The sequence below is a fragment of the Sciurus carolinensis genome, chromosome 17 (assembly GCF_902686445.1).
Source record: "Sciurus carolinensis chromosome 17, mSciCar1.2, whole genome shotgun sequence".
Lineage (NCBI taxonomy): Eukaryota > Metazoa > Chordata > Mammalia > Rodentia > Sciuridae > Sciurus > Sciurus carolinensis.
The window spans coordinates 13280684-13298747 of NC_062229.1; the positions used below are offsets into that span (position 1 = coordinate 13280684).

Below are 18064 nucleotides of genomic sequence, written 5' to 3' on the forward strand. Positions count from 1 at the left end.
ATTTTAGAATTGGTTTTCCCAAGAAAACTTTGCCCCCCAGGGGCCGTGGAAATGTCTGAGTCCTGTTTGATGGCACGATTGGGGAGGGCTGCCCCTGGCACCTCCTGGGAGGAGGCCTGAGATGCTGGTTGACACCCCACAGTGCACAGGACAGCCCACAAAACTGTTCCCCCACCCCCGCCAGCAACATGCCCAGTTGGAGACCCAAACACCATACTCCCTCTTGCTTCCTTCTCCCCTCTACCCTTCACCGAACTAAAACCTCAAACTTCCGGCCCTCTGTACAAATTGTCCCCTTCTCAGGAAGCCATCGTTCAGGTCCTCAGGCTTGGCAAGAGCCCAGCTGAGGGCTCCCCCAGCCCGCTGCGTTAGAATCGTCCTGGACCATGGGATGGTCAACTTTCCGATTCACAATGCGGATTCCCCGGCACCGCTAGACAGCCGGCTTCTGCCGGGCAGTTAGGGACCAGGAATCTGTATTTTTCTCAATCACCCTCATCATCTGCCCCTACCACGGACACACGTAGGTGGCCCAGTGACTATGGCAGTGTCTATGGTATGCCAGGCGCCATTAAGTTTCCTGCTGAGGGACCCTGGCACACACTCTGCTCCAGGATGCAAGCTTTCCTGTCGTGCCCATTTTACAGAGAAGTAAACTGAGCTTCCAAGAGGTGATGGTGGCCAGGTCAAGGACTCAGAGCAAGAAGAGGGGCCAGGTCCTAACAGGCGCCGGATTCCCGGGGAGGCGGAGCGCCAGGCGGAGGGTGACGAGCCGGGGAGCGCGCTCGGAGGTGGGGGGCCGCGGGGACTCGCCGCGGCCTTCAGATGCGGCCCCGCCCCCACGAGGGACGTGAAGACGCGGACCCCGCGCAGCGTGGGGACATGTGACCGACTGCAGAGGCCGCGCCGCCTCCCCCGCCCGAGGTGTGCGCGCTCCGCCGCAGGGCGCAGACCCCGGGCGCCGGGCTGGGTTTGGGGCGCAAGAGCAGAGGCGGAGCCAGGGCGGAGCCAGCGCGCCCCGTCCCCCAAGAATCGAAAGCGAAAGAGGGGCCGGGGAGGAAGGGCGGAGCCGCCGCGAGGCCCCGCCCCCTGCCCTGCGCGGCGCTGGACCGACGGGCGCGCCCAGGTAGGGGGGCGGCCGAGCCGCGCAGTGCGGACCCTCGCGGGGACCTACGCCGCCGCCGCCACCATGTCTCAGGAAGGTGTGGAGGTAGGAGATGGCTTCGGCTGGGCCGGGGGGCCGCGACCGACGCCGAGGAGGGGCCGGGGACGCCGAGGGGGCTTCGCAGTTCCTGGGGACTCCATCCCGAGCCCAGCCTTCCCGCGGCTTGACGTTCGCCCCGCTCGGAGAGGAGAGTGACTCCCACATCCCCCGAGCGAAACGCGGCCTCCCCGAGGAAGAGCGGGGGCTGCAGGGTCAGGGGGTCAGGGGCCAGGGGTGGCCTGGCCGTCCCCCGGCCCATCCCCGAGGCCGGGACGCGCACTCCCGTCCGCACCCTCCCCCAGTGCCCCGTGAGGACTTTGGCTTTTTCCAGGAAATGCCATAAAGGCATGGGGGGTGGGGGGGCGGAGGCCAAAACCAAGGGTCAAGTTCAGGCCCCGAGGAGATACCTGGAGACGGGGGAGGGGCGGTAGCTGCTCCGCTTCCCTACCGGAGGCCCCCTGTCCCCATCACAGCTGGAGAAGAGCGTCCGGCGCCTCCGGGAGAAGTTTCATGGGAAGGTATCCAACAAGAAGGCAGGGGCTCTTATGAGGAAATTCGGCAGCGACCACACCGGCGTGGGACGCTCCATCGTGTACGGTGAGCAGCGGGGGTCCTGCAGTTGGTGCGGGGACCACGCGTGGGAGCGCCGAGGGGGCGTGGTCTAGGGAGAGGCGTGGAGACCCTCTCCGCCGGAGGTCCCAGGCTTGGGGAGACTGCGCGACCTGGAACTCCAACAGACCCCTCAAGGGCCCTTCCTTCACTTACTCTCCCATCAGGGGTAAAGCAGAGAGATGGACAGGAACTGAGTAACGACCTGGATGCCCAGGTAACCTGCCCCCTCTCCCGGAAGGACGGGGTAGCCCGAGGGAGAGTGGAGGGGACCCGACCCAGCCGCGGTGACCCACTCTGGAGCAGGAGGGCCCGGCCACAGATGGTCCGCCACTCATCAACCAAACCTCATGCACTTTCTCACCTCCCAATCTGTTTCTGGCCAGGGGCCTTGTAAACAGTAGGCGCACACGATGTGCCGATTGTATTAAATCCGGGGGAGAGGCATGAAACTAGGCAATGCAACCAGCCAGGCTGGGAGAGGCTTCGAGGTCAGGGAAGGCTTCCTGGGGGGATGATGCCAAGACTTTGGGGAGGAGTGAGCTCTGGAAAGGAAGGGGAGGGATGAGGACAAGGGCCTTCCAGGAAGAGGGAAGTCAGAAAGGGAACCGTCCCCAGAAGAAAGGCTAGGATGAGCAGGAGGTGGGGGAGGAGAGGGACAGGGAACCCATCTGTGGAATGAATGAATGAACACATGACTTTGATGCACAGGTGCAAGACGGCCACCAGCCTCTTAGGCCAGCTTTGGTGGCAGATAGTCTGAATGTCCCCTGATGGAAAGGCCCATCACAGAGTGATTAAAGTGTATAATAAAGTGTTATACCTATAGAGGATACGGTAAAAAGAATCATAGCAAAGGGTACATCGTCTGAGTATTTCCCTCATGTCAGGACTCCAGGAATTGACTTTTTTGTGGTCACAGTGACCCCATGAGACAGGTCCTAATATGTATCATCCCCGTTTTACAGACAAGGAAACTGAGGCCCAGCGTGATGACATCACTGGCCAGGTTCATGAAGCAAGCAGGTGGCAGCTGGGGTTTGAACCCTGGCCACCTGGACTCAGAGCCTGGCTCTGAGATGCCCCTCAGTAACAACCCCAGGGGCAAGTGGCTTGCCCTACTTTCCACAGCTGGAAGTGACGGAGCCGGGATGCCAACCTGCCTCTGTCTGGATCCACGTCCCAAGCACTTAGCCTAAGCAGTGTGTCAGTGTCGACAAGCATGTGGCATCTGCAGGCAGGCAGGGAGTGTGGGCTCCAGGCTCTACCAGCCACGCTCACTCAGGGCACTCTTGGGCTCTGGGCCTCAGTGTCCCCACCTGAGCAATGGGAATACCAGGTATGCCCTCCTCCCAGGGCTGTTATTCAGATAACTGAGGCCACACTGCTGGTTCTCAGTAAGTGGGCTCTGCTCTGTCAGCTCCTGGTGACTTAGGGACACCCTATTCTCAGATGGAGCCAGGGCCCTCTCTCCCCATTCAGGAGCCACCATGCAGGGACCCCTAACCCCCAGCAAACAAAGGTACAGAGAGGCCTGAGCGCCTTCCCCAGTTTCTGCCCCAGTGTCTCCATCTAGGACCCACCAGAGGACATGAAGCAGGATCGGGATATCCAGGTGCGTTGGTGGCGGGGGCAAGGCCAGGGTACGGGATGAGGGGGGAAAAGCAGGGAGGACATCTGTCCATCCATCCGTCTATCCATGGCAGACAGCACAGGGGCAGGAAGAGGATGCAGCACAGGGAGAAGAGGGCTGACATTTATGGAAGAAGGTGACCCCCTTCTTGTCCCCACCCACCCCATTTCACAGGCAGTGGCCACCTCCCTCCTGCCACTGACGCAAGCCAACCTGCGCATGTTCCAGCGTGCCCAGGATGACCTTATACCTGCTGTGGACCGTCAGTTTGCCTGTTCCTCCTGTGATCACGTTTGGTGGCGCCGAGTGCCCCAGCGAAAAGAGGTGATATCCCGAGCTTGACCTTGATTCTGTCCCAGGCTTCACTCCTGACCCCCATCCTCAGCAGCCACTCCTCTGAGAACCCAGTGACTGACTTCCAACCTTGGAGCCCAACCATGATCTCTGATCTCAATCCACTGCACAGAAGTGGACTCCTGACCTTGAATTTGAGAAGCCAAACCCCTTGCTCAAGAGCCTGACCCCATGTAGTGTGACAGCTACCGCAGAAAGCAAACCTGAGCCCCAAACCACACCCCAAGTCTGGCTTCTGAGCCCCACGACCAGTGGCGTGCCTCTGGTAAAAGCTGGACTCGCTCTGCAAGGAGTGGGGAGCCCCCACTTGTACTGTTTGCCACTTGCCCTGGTGTAAATGCTGCCGCGTGGTGGTAGCAGCTGCCAGCCTGAGCTGCCAGGTGCGGTTGCCACGGCAGCTCAAGTGGCACCAGCCGCTGCAGATCGCTGCTGGCGCTGGCCCGGCCCGCACCTCCACAACCTGGTGCCCTCTCTGCACCCCCAGGTGTCCCGGTGCCGAAAATGCCGGAAGCGCTACGACCCGGTGCCGGCCGACAAGATGTGGGGCCTGGCCGAGTTCCACTGCCCGAAGTGTCGGCACAACTTCCGGTGAGGGCACTGACCCCAGCCCACCCTCGCTCCTGCCCCTTCCCGGCCCCGTCCCACCCCGTCCCGGCCCCAACCCTGGCCCAGCCTCGCCCTCGGACCTCACAGCCCTGCCCGCCCCCAGGGGCTGGGCACAGATGGGGTCCCCGTCCCCCTGCTACGGGTGTGGCTTCCCCGTGTATCCAACACGGATCCTCCCCCCGCGCTGGGACCGGGACATGGACCGCCGCAGCACGCACACCCACTCCTGTTCGGCCGCCGACTGCTACAACCGGCGAGGTGAGCCCCCGCCCTGCCCGCTCCGGCGCTCTGTCCACCGCGTCCGCGTGGCCACAGACTGGCCCTGCCGCAGCAGCCCTGCCTTGCGCTCGTCTTTCCCGGCTCCCCTTTCCCTGGTCCTGAGTCGTGCCCTGAGGTTCTGAGGTGTCATTCACCTCAGTGGCCACATGCAGGGTCCCTGTGGCCTGTCTGGGCTCCTGTCTTATCCCCTGCTGTCTCGCTGACCTATCCCTGGCTATCCTGTGGCTTCCACAGGCTGGATTTCCTGCAGCTCTGTCCCCATGGTCTGTGGATTCAGTCCTCCCTGGCCTCCACAGAGCCCCACATGGCCTCTGCACCCTCATCCCCAGAGTCTCCTGGTATCTTGAGCCCCATGACCTCAGCACCTCTTCCTCCCCAGAGCCCCATGTGCCTGGGACATCCTGCGCGCATCCCAAGAGCCGCAAACAGAACCATCTGCCCAAAGTCCTCCACCCCAGCAACCCCCACATCAGCAGTGGCTCCACAGTGGCCACCTGCCTGAGCCAGGGTGGCCTCCTGGAAGACCTGGACAACCTCATCTTGGAGGACCTGAAGGAGGAGGAGGAGGAGGAGGAGGAGGAGGAAGAGGAGGAGGGCGGGCCCAGGGAGTGACCCCTGCCCGGTGCAGAAACAAACCAGACGTGGTCTGTGGCTACTTTGTGTTGTTATAAAATATGAGCTAAACTGAGACATAAGTGCCCTTGGGGAGCCGACTGGGCCTGCAATCTTGGTGGGGGAACTCCTGGGTCCCGTTCTGGGGGCTCCTGGGACCAAATCCACAGTGGGAAAGCCAGGAAAATTTAGGCTTCTACTGAGAAACACCCCCTGGGACGCAGCAGACAGGGTCAGACAGTCATGACCTCGCAGGCCGGATCAGCATAGCAGCCTTCTTGAGAGAGTACGCCCCACCACGGAACTCAGCCCAGTAGACTCCATCCTGGTAGCGGCTTCGGTAGTGGCCGCCACGGTGCCACACACCATTGAGGTTGGAGTGGGCACAGGCATGGTACCACCAGCCCCCACGCTGATACAGGGCGCAGTTACCTGAGGGGAAAAGAGTGGGTGTCCTCACTAGGTTAATTAAACAAGCCTCCACCAGCACATCATGTGCAAGGCTTCTGCTAAGCATCCCCTGGTCCTTCCCAGTCTTACTGAATATAAACCCTAATCCTCCATCTCCTCTCCAAAATAAAAACCCTGGCCTCCCACTTTGTTTTTCAGAGTAATAGTCTTAATTCCTTCCTTATCTCCTTACCAAAGTACAAGTCACAGCTTGCCCAGTTTTTCTGCAAAGTAGGAATCTTATTGTTCCTTCTTTTACCAGGAAAAAGATCTCTACTTCCTTTCCAGAATGAGAGACTGAGCTGGGGTACAGCTCAGTGGTGAAGAGCTTTCTTAGCATGTGTGAGGTCCAGATGTGATCCCCAACACCACCCCCCAAAAACAAGCTAGAGTGAGAAAGAATGTCCTGGCTCTCATCCTCTGCCCTCCACCAAAACAGAACAGAATTCCTAATTCTTGCCTCATTAGAGAAGGAATTTAGGCTCCCCATACCCTCATCAGAATAAAAGTCCTAGCCCTTGTTTTCTTGCTTTCCTATTCTGATACTTATCAGAGGGGAATCTTGCCCCACTGGGTTTCATTCCCTACCCAAAAAAGGAGTCCTACCTGCCCTACCTCCCACCAGAATAAAACCTCCTACCAGAATAGGAGTCTCGGTCTCTATCCACGGTGCTGAAGGGTTTGTCATTGTGCCAGGAAAGAGAATCTCCAGCGTCACCATGGTATTGGCCAAGCCGGAGGCGATAATGGTCGCTCTCAGGTTCCAGGGAGAAGCTATCATAGTGGGCACGTGCCCCGCGGCCCCCCCAGTCCTCCAGGAGCACCAGCAGCTCGTGGTCCCCACGGCTGGTCAGCTGATACACGGGTTCAAGGCCCAGCCAGTATTCTCCGTCAGGCCGCCCAAAGCCCACCTGCAAGGCAGGAGAGTCAGCAACAGGCGCCCCACCGGCCCTGCCAGCCCGGCCCTGCGCTCCTGGCCACGCCCACCTTGTAGTGCTGCCAGGTGGTGAAGAAATTGACAGAGCCGTCCTGGCGCCGCTGGATCACCGTCCACCCTCCGCCCTCCAGCTGCTGATCGCACCATGCTGACACCACCAGCCGGCCGAGTCGCAGCTCGTAGACGCCACTCTGCCCGTGGCCTGCCCGCTGGGCCTCTGCACAGTCCTGCCATGGGCCTGTAGGCACAGAGATGGGGAAGGCACAGCCTGGGTCCACCAACCCCTTACTAGAATAAGAGTCCTCATTCTCACTGGTCCCCTCACAAAACACTGATGCCCCTCCCCTTCCCTCATCCAAATAAGAGCACCAAGAGCCATTTCCTCACTTCTCCCACATCCCTCTTTTCTCACAAGAGCAAATGTGGAGCTCTTAAGTTTAAACTACAGGTTCCTCACCAGAATATAAGTGGTCTCCTCACTAGAATATAGATCCTGAATCTAGTACTCTGATTCACCATATAGCATTCACCACAGTAGCATTCACCACAGTAGCAGTCCTACATCAGCTGTCCCCTCATCAAAATAAGAGTCTCTCTCAAATTTTCTCTCCTCTTTTCACACCATAGTAAGAAATTTTATATAATATTTATATAAAGAATAAGAGTCAAACCTCCCTGTTTCCTTATAAAGTAGAAGCATCCTTTCCTCCAGTCCTCTCACCATGAGAGGAATCTTCCATTAAAATCTTGACTCTTCCATTTTTTTCTACCCATACTGCATGGAGATCCCCAGGCAAACACTCTCTCATCTTACCCACTGGCTTGGTGGGGATGGCAGGGGACCCTGCAGGCATGGGAGAGACCAAGGGACCCTGCTGTCTCCTGATCTGGTCTTTCTGGGGCTCTGGAGCTGGGTCGAGCCTCCTGCTAGTATTATTGGTGTTGCCCACCAGACTCATGGGAACCACAGGCACCAGGGGTGGTGGCAGGACCTGGGGTGATGGAGAAAGTCAAATGCAAGTGCATTAACCCTCAGCTCAGGAGGCATGGTCTCCTCAGGGGCCAGAGACAATGTATAACTCTCCCAGTGCAGACAAACAGGAACTCGGTGGGGGGGCATGTCCCAGCCCTAGGACTAATCCCCCCAAACCCTTCCTCTTGGTTGTCAAGCACAGATAGAGCTGGGCTAAAGTTCTCTCTCTGATATTGAGAGTTTAACTCATCTGCACCTGTCTCCTCTGCAAAGCTGGAATAAGAGAAGCACGTCCCACTTGAACTATTTAACAAATCCTCCCATCAACCCTGTAAGGTAGGGACTATCACAGAGAAACTACCTTTTAGCCAAAACCCAGGGCCAGATATGTTCCAGAATTCAGAATGGCATGGCAAGATTCAGAATGACAGGAATGCACCGTCATCGGTCGTTTTACATGGTAATAATATGCTTGAGTGGAGGATCCTATGAATATTCACGTTAAATGAATAAGTAAAGACTATAAATAGCCCCTAATTATATTTTGACCCAAATAAGTAATGAAAGGAGCGGGAGGAATCTCGTTTCCGTTTTTTTTTTTTTTTTTTTTTTTTTTCGGATTTTGGAACGGCAGGTAACAAATCCACAGAGGGCCCATTTTACAGGCGATGTGAACAGCAAATAGCTGCTACTGAGAAAGACTTCGTGGTTACCTGCTGCTGCCCGCCCGCGCCCCCCGGGCACAAGCGCTCCAGACGGGCGATGAGGTCGCTCTGCTGGCTGACCAGCTGCGCCAGCTCTCGGAACTTGACGTCCAGCTGGTGGAAGCGGGCGGCGGCCTGCTGAGCCTCGGCAGAGGCATTGAGCACGCGTTCCCCAAGCAGCGCCAGCGCGGCGGCAGGCTCCGCCCCCAGGTTCGGCCCCGCCCCCGGCCCCGCCTCATGCTGCAGCTGCGCGCGCAGCTGGCCTAGGCGCGCGCTCAGACCGCTGCTCTCCTTGCGCAGCGCGCGCACCTCGCCGGCTACCGCGCCGTCGGCAGCAGCCAGCCGCTGCAGCTCGCGCAGCAGCTCCTCGTGTCGACCCACGCGCATGCGCAGCGCCGCCACCTCGCTGGCGTTCACGGCCTCGGAAGTGGGTCGTGCAGCAACCGCTCCGCTCCAGCACACGGCGCCGGTGAACTTCTGCTGGGGCAGCACGAAGGTGTAGGTGCAGCGCGGGGCGCCCGCCCGCGCCCACGACGCACCCAGCAGGAGCAGCAGCGGCAGCGCGCGCAGCCGGGGCACCGACATGACGTTCCTGCAAGCAGAGGAGGAACAGGGAGGCGGTTGCACCCGCGAGCCCACATCCGGCCCCCATTCTCAGGCCCGGCCAGACGCACGCGGCAATGCCTGTGTCCACTCCTGCTGGGCTCCCGGTCCAGGGTTCCCGGCTCATCTCACTCTGGAGACGCCCGCGTGGGATCCCGCTCCCGACTCCCCCCTGAGTTCCAGGCGCCCTACAGTTCTAATGCCTCCTGCACTCATTCATCAAGCGTTTAGTGAGTGCCGACTGCGTGCCAGACTCTCTCCTAGTGAACAAAACAAAAATCCCCGCCCTGTTGGGTAAGAAACAAATATAGGATTCACAGAGCATATTAGTCGGTGCTAAGTGCTAAATATAACAGCAAAGTGGAGGGGGGAGGGATGTGAAGAATCCATGCAGGGGCAGCTTGAGAGGAGGTGGGTGCGGATGGACGAGGGAAGGCTTCCAGGAGGAGGTGACAGCAGGAAGTCGTGGGAATGTCTGGAGAGAAGCGACCCAGGCAAGGGTAACACAAGTGCAAAGGCCCCAAGACGCCCACGGCTGATGTATTAAAGAAAATGTAAGAAGGCTGGAGCAGAAGCAGAAGGAGCGCTTGCTTAGCGTGTGCAAGGCCCCGGCTCCATCCCAGCACCTCAGGAAAAGAAAAAAGCAGAGGGAGAGTGGGTGGTGAGATGGGTGAGGGGCACCTCTCCCTAACAAAGTCCTCCCTCTCTATCGGAAGCACGCTGGGACCACGACCCAGAGTGATCACATCTTTTCTTCATAACAGATCCAGCCCCTCAGCCAGGCTTGTCAGCTCCTCTGTTTAGATCCTGAATTCCTCCACGCCCCGCTTCCACCCCACATTCCCAGCTCAAGACACCATCTGGATTTCCTTATAGCAGCTGCCCCCCGGGTTTCAATACTCTGCCCCCAGCCACTGCTCTAATCCCCCACAGCAGCCAGTGGACACCCATGAACTCACAAATCCGTTCCCATCCTTCCTCCACTCAACTTTCCGTGGTCCCCACCTCACTTAGCGGGAAAGCCCTAGTCCTCCCAGGGACCCATAACGCCCTGTACTATCTGCCTTGTCCCCTCCCTGCCCTCAGCTCCTCCCAAGCACCCAGGAACAGCACTTGGCCAGATCCAGCCTCAGGGCCTGGGCATTTGCAGTTGGCTCCACAGGCCACATTCTTTAGATTTTAATGTGGCCCCCTCCCTACCCTGGTTCAGGCCTGAGACGCACCCCTGACCACTGCACCTGGGCTGGACCCTGCCTGGCACTGTCTTTCTCATTTTCACATGGGTACTCTGAAAGTGCCTCAGTGCTACTTATCTGCATACCCCCCTGATTCCCCTGAGGCTGAGGCTGCTGTACCCAGGGCCCAAAACAGTGCCCAGCACTCCTCCCTGGCCCACAGGCCCCAGTCTGCTGTGCCCCCCAGGTGTTCCAGGTGCTCATGCAGTGAGCTCATACAGTTCTTTGCTGGAGGGTAGATACTTGTGGCCACCACCCTGACCCTGCAAGAGCCACGCCCATGCCCCCCTCACCTTCATCCCTGGGCACACCAGAATTCACACCTTTGCAGGCTCAGAAGGGGATATGCATGCCCTCGGAAGGTCTACACATATCAACCCCATCTGCTGAAGCGCCTATTTGTGTGGCAGAAGCTGTTCCAGGCAACAGGGACACAGCCTCAACCAAAACACACAAAATCCCTGACCTCCTGGATCTGATATTCTACTTGGGGAAAACTCTGTGTAACACTCAGCAGGGAAGTCAGAGCAAGGGAACTTAGGAGAAAAATCAGATGGGAAAAGGGAGGGAGTCTGGAGCTGGGAGAAGGGACTTAAAGAAAGGGATCAGGAAAAGTCTCACTGAAAAAGCAACAGTTGAAGGAAGCAATGAGAACAGCATTCCAAGCAGAGGAGACAGCAAGTGCAAAGGCCCTGAGGCTGGAACTTGCTTTGGTTATGCCCAGTGAACAGCAGGGGAGGCCTGTGAGTGTGGAACAGAGTGAGCAAGGGGGACAGCAGGAGATGAAGGCAGAGGTAACAGGAGATAGGAAGCAGAATATTTGAGGTCTTTACTCTGAGTCAGTGGGAGCCATGAAGGGTTTAAGTTGTGGAAGGGCACATTTGCTATTGTACTCACACATCAAGAAGGAACTGCCAGGGGTCAGGGAGGGTCTTCTCGTCCTGCCCTTCCCAACACTCAGTCTCCCACAACAGGAAAGGACCAAATCCCCTGGAGCTAGCATGCGTGTATAAAACTCAGCAAGATTCATGTTGTCAGCCTGTGGTGAGCAGGAGGCCTGTGAGCCTCCTCTGCCCAACCACGCCAAGGCCAGGGTCTCCCAACAAACAGAATCAGCATCCACCTGCACTCCCATCTCTCACCTCTCACAACCAAGACCCTGAATCCAGCGAAGCTCACAGCGGGCATAAGAAGTCAGAGGAAAGGCCGAGGGTCCAGCTGGGCCTCTGAGCTGGGGAAGGGGAGAGGCTGGTGAGAAAGGAGAGAGAAGGCTTGGTAACCACCACAGCCCAGAATCTGGAGTGGAGCAACTGTAAATATTTAGCATTTCCCACGTGAGAACTGAGGCAGAACTGCCAGACCCCCCTGCCCAGGCCTGATAACACAGGTCAGTGCCCTGGACGTCCTTTCTCTTCCTCCCAGTGGAGCACAGAGCGTGGGAGGCTGCAGACCCCGGTAGGACCCGCAGGATCCCAGGCCCATAGAAGGATAATGATGGAAGACATCAGTGGGCACGTACTGTGTGTCAGGCCCACCTCAAACTCTATACCTTTTATCTCATTTAATCCTAGCAACCCACACCAGATTCTCTGTGTAGCTTCATTTTACAAAAGGGAAGAGATTCAGAGAGGGGAGCCACTTGCCTGTGATCACACAGTCAGAAAGGGATCACAGTGGGATTCAGCCCAGGTAACTTGGTTCTGAACTCAAACATAACACAACAGTCACACACATGCATGTGCATAACAAAACAGAGACACACACACTCACGCTATTCATTGCCCAACAAAACTGACAAAGTACTGCACAAAGCAGCGAAGATAGACGGATGAAATTCATGTACACATGCACTAGTTTATCTGGTGCACACACACACAAAGACAACTGGAGGGCTGGGGATATAGATCAGTGGTAGAGCGCTTGCCTAGATGCATGAGGCCCTGGGTTCCATCCCCAACGCCATAAAAAAAAAACAAAAACACAAGAAATACAACAAAGATATAGGCAACAATTGTATGTTCAAAATAAAGCCACACATGCGCACATCCAGTAAAACTCTAAGGGAAATATCCACAGGTTGTGTGTCCAGATCTGTGTGTCAGACATATACACACTGGGCACACGTGTTCACACACAGGCAGCACAGAAACACCAAGCCAGCACACAGCAAACTCCCGATGCCCATCTGCCACACTGTGAATGTGTCCATTTGTCCCTCACACACCAGGTCGCTTTTTCACAAAAGTCAAATCACACGGGGACAGAACAGGAGGAAATACCATGCAGTCATTTATCAGAGGTAGAAAGACATTCACCCAGAGCCCCCCAGAAGCTGGCCCAGGGCCTCTGACCTGTATGAAGTCCCCACCAACCAGCAGCCCAGCACAGGGAGAGCAGCCTCCGTCCCCACTTCCAGCCGTCCTGAACTCCCAGAGTAACCCGAGTGGACTCCAGGGCTGGAAGAGGAAATGGTCGTCCCAGATCTGAGAGAGGCTGCCAGGCTGGGCTCTGGGCCGGGGCTCGGCCCCCCACCCTCAGCCCCCACCAGCTTCCCCATTGGCAGCAGAGAGAGAAGAAACCTCCTAAGTCACAGGCAGGGGCTGCGGGCGGGAAAGGCAGAAAGGCAGAGTGGAGAGACCTGGGGAGATGGAGAGAGAGAAAATGGGATGGAGAGGAGACGGATGGAAACTTACAGATGATGAAAGACAATTGATGCTGGAAGAAAGGGAGCCAGGACGGAGGATAAAGGGTGGGGAGGGGACACGGAGCTGGGGGAGCTGAGCAAAGACCTGGTGCGGGGGCGGGGGACGGAGATGGTCAGCTCCGGGAGGGGTGGCCCTCCCCTCCAACGCGAGGTTTTGGGGGAAAGCCAGAAGGCTGAGGCCAAGCCCGGGGCTCTGAGTGGAAAGAGGGAGGGGGTGAATTATTCACGAAGCGCCCGCCTTGCCCAGAGTTTCCAGAGGTTGAGGTGGAGTTTCCATCCTCAGCCCATCGGCAGACAGGACGAAAATGAATAACTGCCACGGCCCGACTCCCTGCTCTGGCTGCTCCCCAAGTGCCTGGTGCCACGGTGTCACGCACTGTGTGCACATTCCGTCTCTAGGTTCGCAGGCCAGGGCAGAGATTATCATACTCGCTTTGGGATGCTTTAGGGCCCTCGAGGCGGGGAAGTAACTGCACCGCTGGACGAAATGGGCTGAGACGGGATTCGAACCTGTGGACAGGCTTCTCCGCCGCGCGGAGCTGTTCAACCCCGCCTCCGTTTCCGTAGAGACGTGCACCGGTGTCTCCTAGCAACCCCTTCAATGATTTCACCCGCTGTCCTCGAGGCCACCTAGTGCGCAGGCCCGCCCGATGACGCCACCGGCTCCGACGCCGGAAGTGAGCCGCACGGCGCCGGAAGTGACCGACAGCGGCGGCCTCGTGAAGCGGACGGCAGCATGGGGCAGTCGGGGAGGGTATGGCGCGGCGGCCGAGGGGGTGGGCTGTGCCGGCGGGGCCGAGGCCGCGGCGTTCACCGTTCTCCTGTCACCCCCTCAGTCCCGGCACCAAAAGCGCGCGCGCGCCCAGGCGCGGCTCCGCAACCTCGAGGCTTACGCCGCACAACCGCATTCGTTCGTGTTCACGCGCGGCAGCGCGGGTCGCAGCGTCCGGCAGCTCAGCCTGGACGTGCGTCGGGTCATGGAGCCGCTCACCGCCACCCGCCTGCAGGTCTGCACCAGCCATCCCGCCTCAACCTACCCTGGGCTGTCAACGCGGCTGTAGGACTGGCCCCCTCTGTGAAACCTCGGAAGGCCGCAGTCTCTCCGACTGGCGAAAGGGGCCTTTGTGGGGACGGAGTATCTCTGCATCTACCTTGGGGCTTAGTTGGGCAGTGGGGACAGCAGAGCTTGACTTTTCTGGAAGCCCTGGAGCAAGGGCTTCACGGGGTCTCTGCTCATCTGTTAAGTGGGAAGATGCATAAGAAGCAAGGGGCAGAGGGAGTCCTCGAACTCAACTGATTGGTTCTAGTGACCAGGACCCTTCTACTCCCCTGGACTGTGGGAAGGGTCAGAAGCAAAGAGCAACATAGTAGCAGGACCCTCAGCTAAAATTTACTGTCTTAGCTCAACGAGGAATATCTGTATTCTTTTTTTTTTTTTTTTTTTTTTCCTTTTTATCATTTCTAGATCCGCAAGAAGAACTCACTGAAGGACTGTGTGGCAGTGGCTGGGCCCCTTGGGGTCACACACTTCCTGATCCTGAGCAAAACAGAGACCAGTGTCTACTTTGTGAGTGGACATCCACACCTTTCATCTCCCCCAAGCCCTCTCCTCCCTCATCTCGCATGATGAAACCCTGTGCCTCTGAGCTACCGTGATTCTGGCTTCAAAGTAAACGCTCTGAAGAGATAAGGCAGAAGTTCCCACTTGCCCTGCCCCTGCTGAGTACCTGGACCCTCACTGATCCTCTCTTCTCCTGCAGAAACTGATGCGCCTTCCAGGAGGCCCCACTTTGACCTTCCAGATCAACAAGGTGAGGGGTGGAGGTGGGGCCATGTTAGGTAGGAGCTGGGCTTGGGGATGGCCCCTGCCACATGTGGATGATAATCACCCACTTCTGTCCTGCCTTGCAGTATACACTGGTGCGTGATGTGGTCTCCTCGCTGCGCCGGCACCGCATGCATGAGCAGCAGTTTGCCCACCCTCCTCTCCTGGTGCTTAACAACTTTGGCCCTCATGGCATGCATGTGAAGCTTATGGCCACCATGTTCCAGAACCTGTTCCCCTCCATCAACGTGCACAAGGTGGGCTGCACCTTTTGTGATGGCAGGTGTAGGTGGATGGGTCATGCAGCAGGTACCACCAGCCCTTTCTTATGACTCCATTTGACAGAAGGGAAACTGGTTTATAGAGATGAATTCATTGGTCTGAGGTTAGAATCAAGAGTTCATGCCGGGTGTGCTGTCGCATTCCCTAATCCCAGCAGCTCTGGAGGCTGACGCAGGAGGATCATGGGTTCAAAGCCAACTTCGGCAACGGTGAGGCACTAAGCAACTCTCTAAATAAAATACAAAATAGGGCTGGGAGTTTGGCTCAGTGGTCAAGTGCCCCTGAGTTCAATCCCTGGTAATAAAAGAAGAATGTAGGACTACTTGGGTACAGTGGCACATTCCTTCAATCCCAGCAGCTCAGGAGGCTGAGGTAGGATTACAAGTTCAAAGCCAGCCTCAGCAATTTAGTGAGACCCTGAGCAACTTGGTGAAACCCTGTCTGTCTCAAAAGTGGGTGGGGTGGGGGGCTGGGGTTATATAGCTCAATGGTAGTGTTTGCTTAGCACATGTGTAAGGCACTGGATTCCATCCTCAGCACCACATGAAAAACTAAAGAAAGGTATCGTGTCCATCTACAACTAAAAAGAAAAATGGGGGCAGCTGGGGGTGAAATAGTGCAGGACTAGAGTTTTTTGGTTTTTGGAGGGAGGGTTACTGATCCTCCTGCCTCAGCCTCCCAAGCCGCTGGGATTTCAGGTGTGTGCCACCATGCCCCAACTAGGACTGGAATTTTGTTTGGGGTTTGTCATCCCCACTGCCACCACTACCAGTGCTGGGGATTGAACCCAGGCCCTTGGGCATGATAGGCAAAGGACTATGGGTATTTTTTTGTTTTGTTTTGTTTGGTACCAGGGATTGAACCACCCAGGGGCGCATAACCACTGAGCCGTATCTCTAGCCCTCTTTTTTAAAATTTTGAGGCAAGGCCTAGCTAAGTTACTGAGGTTGACTCTGAACTTGCAGTCCTCCTGCCTCAGCCTTCTGAGCTGCTCGGCTTGCAGGCTTGTGCCGCTGTGCTCAGCAGGACTGCAGTTTTAAATCTGCCTGGCTTCAGAGCCCCAGCTCTTAGTCACTGCTGGCAGCAGTTCTCCCACTCATTGGGGAATCTGATGTGGGACACCTTCCGTGGGCCCCAGAACCAGGATTTCTAGTTAGTGTCCCATGCAGTCCAGGCACCACTTGCAGCCCCACCAGCCTGCGTGACTTAACCAGTGCTCCACACCCCAATGTGAGATGTCTGAAGAATGGGCAGTGACGTGGGGCCTGCCTGACCAGGGCCGTGCAGCTTTAGCACACAGGCTGTGGCAGCTCGCTAGGTCCCTTCTGTTCTCTCAGGTGAATCTGAACACCATCAAGCGCTGCCTTCTCATCAACTACAACGCCGACTCCCAGGAGCTGGATTTCCGCCATTAGTGAGTCCTCTTGAGAGGGTGAGGGGTGCGGGATCAGGCCTCCTTGTGTGACTGATGATAGCACAGCTGCTGAGACTCTGTGATTGCTAGTCTCAAAGTAAACGCTCTGACACACTGCACAGAGGCAAGGGGCTCAGAGCTGGGCTCTGACACTGTGACCCCAGCACCACTCCTGCCCCATCCCACTTCTGCCGTGCAGTAGCATCAAAGTGGTTCCTGTGGGTGCAAGTCGAGGGATGAAGAAGCTCCTGCAGGAGAAGTTCCCCAACATGAGCCGCCTGCAGGACATCAGTGAGCTGCTGGCCACGTGAGGAGGGCCCAGGGTGGGAGGTCAGTGCAAGCCAAGGGGCCCTAGAACTGTCCCTGGAGTCTGGGACCACCTGCTAAGTCCCCTGTGTCCCCACACAGGGGCGCAGGGCTTTCGGAGAGTGAGGCGGAGCCTGATGGTGAACACAACATTACCGAGCTGCCCCAGGCCGTCGCAGGGCGTGGCAACATGCGGGCCCAGCAGAGCGCTGTGCGGCTCACTGAGGTGATTCTTGATGGCAGGGGCGACCTCTGGAAGCCCCCAGCCCCAAAGAAGAACTGACTCTTCCCCCCCCACCCCCCCAGATCGGTCCCCGGATGACGCTGCAGCTCATTAAGATCCAAGAGGGCGTTGGGGAGGGCAGCGTGCTGTTCCACAGTTTCGTGCACAAGACGGAGGAGGAGCTGCAGGCCATCCTGGCAGCCAAGGAGGAGAAGCTGCGGCTCAAGGCCCAGAGGCAGAATCAGCAAGCCCAGAACGTCCAGCGCAAGCAGGAGCGGCGAGAGGCCCACAAGTCTGTGGTGGGCAAGTGGTAGTGGGCTGGGGTCCCCAACAGCAGGCAGCTGACCGACACCCTCTCCTGCAGGAAGAAGAGTCTGGCGGGCATGAAGAGAGCACGGGCTGACGGTGACAGTGATGCTGAGGACCCAGGCGCGCCCCCAGAGGCAGAGGGGTCTGCCCAGCAGGAGGAGGAAGAGGATGAAGCTGAGTATTTCCGCCAGGCAGTGGGCGAGGAACCTGATGAGGGTGCGTGACAGGGTCCGGCAGCTGGACACTTAGGGCATGTCCTTGGTCCTTGGGGGCCCTGACAGCTGTCTTCCCACAGACATGTTTCCCAGGGTGACCAAGCGGAGACTGCACACTGGACCTCCAGGCAAGAAGCAGCGGGTGAAGGAGAGGAGGCCTGACCAAGGCAGGGGTCAGGATGGTGGCCAGAGGCCTCTGAAGCCCAAGGGCAGACCCCGAGGACCCCGGGTCAAGCCAGGGTACAGAGGGGTTGCCCGAGACCAAAGCCGTGGGAAGCCAAAGAAGAGAGGGGCTTGAGTTCAAGCCCAGCAGTGGATAGAATGCCCCAGATTGGGGCCTGAAAGAGCTGCCCTGGGGCTCCCAGGCGCAGCCCTTGGTTTCCTTTCATAAAGGAGCTGTAGCCCCCAACCCCGATCCTCGCACATCAGTAAATGACTGAACTTGACATGTGTCTGAGTCTGCTTTCTGGATTGAGTGGAGGCACCTGGTGCCGGATGTGAGGGAGACTAGGGACCAAGGCCAACCTGGTTTCTGCCCCAGGTCCTGGCATGTTTCCCCCACCTGGGGCAGGCAGTGAGGAGACAGG

General features: G+C 57.7%; 3 protein-coding genes and 2 non-coding genes across 10 annotated transcripts; 4 read left to right on the plus strand and 1 right to left on the minus strand.

The window, feature by feature from the left end:
• The first annotated feature begins 803 nt into the window (after positions 1–803).
• On the plus strand, positions 804–6391 carry Shfl (shiftless antiviral inhibitor of ribosomal frameshifting). The gene is made up of 8 exons (XM_047531149.1): positions 804–1210; positions 1678–1801; positions 1981–2030; positions 3390–3428; positions 3621–3770; positions 4285–4388; positions 4510–4664; positions 5065–6391. The coding sequence occupies exons 1-8, from the start codon at positions 1190–1192 to the stop codon at positions 5295–5297; spliced, it is 876 nt and encodes a 291-aa protein (XP_047387105.1). The 5' UTR covers positions 804–1189; the 3' UTR covers positions 5298–6391.
• Positions 5069–13536, minus strand: Angptl6 (angiopoietin like 6). Of its 6 annotated transcripts, XM_047531145.1 has the most exons (9): positions 13414–13526; positions 12551–12655; positions 11342–11447; positions 8671–8953; positions 8371–8475; positions 7499–7676; positions 6735–6922; positions 6388–6658; positions 5069–5729 (listed from the first exon to the last, which is right to left on the minus strand). In XM_047531145.1, exons 4-9 carry the CDS (start codon positions 8944–8946, stop codon positions 5539–5541), a joined length of 1209 nt encoding a protein of 402 aa, XP_047387101.1. In that variant the 5' UTR covers positions 8947–8953; positions 11342–11447; positions 12551–12655; positions 13414–13526; the 3' UTR covers positions 5069–5538. The 6 variants fall into 6 exon arrangements, with proteins under 6 accessions (XP_047387101.1, XP_047387099.1, XP_047387096.1 ...); XM_047531143.1 differs by having other exon boundaries at positions 8371–8953; positions 11342–11430; XM_047531140.1 differs by having other exon boundaries at positions 8371–8953.
• Positions 13537–13578: 42 nt separating this feature from the next.
• Ppan (peter pan homolog) lies at positions 13579–17923 on the plus strand. Its single transcript, XM_047531139.1, has 11 exons — positions 13579–13657; positions 13740–13910; positions 14369–14470; positions 14664–14714; positions 14815–14985; positions 16348–16424; positions 16624–16731; positions 16833–16956; positions 17037–17245; positions 17318–17478; positions 17558–17923. The coding sequence occupies exons 1-11, from the start codon at positions 13640–13642 to the stop codon at positions 17773–17775; spliced, it is 1410 nt and encodes a 469-aa protein (XP_047387095.1). The 5' UTR covers positions 13579–13639; the 3' UTR covers positions 17776–17923.
• On the plus strand, positions 14515–14601 carry LOC124969664 (small nucleolar RNA SNORD105). Its single transcript, XR_007106029.1, has one exon. It is a non-coding gene; the product is annotated as a small nucleolar RNA SNORD105 (small nucleolar RNA).
• LOC124969668 (small nucleolar RNA U105B) lies at positions 16466–16544 on the plus strand. The gene has a single exon (XR_007106032.1). It is a non-coding gene; the product is annotated as a small nucleolar RNA U105B (small nucleolar RNA).
• Positions 17924–18064: the final 141 nt, after the last annotated feature.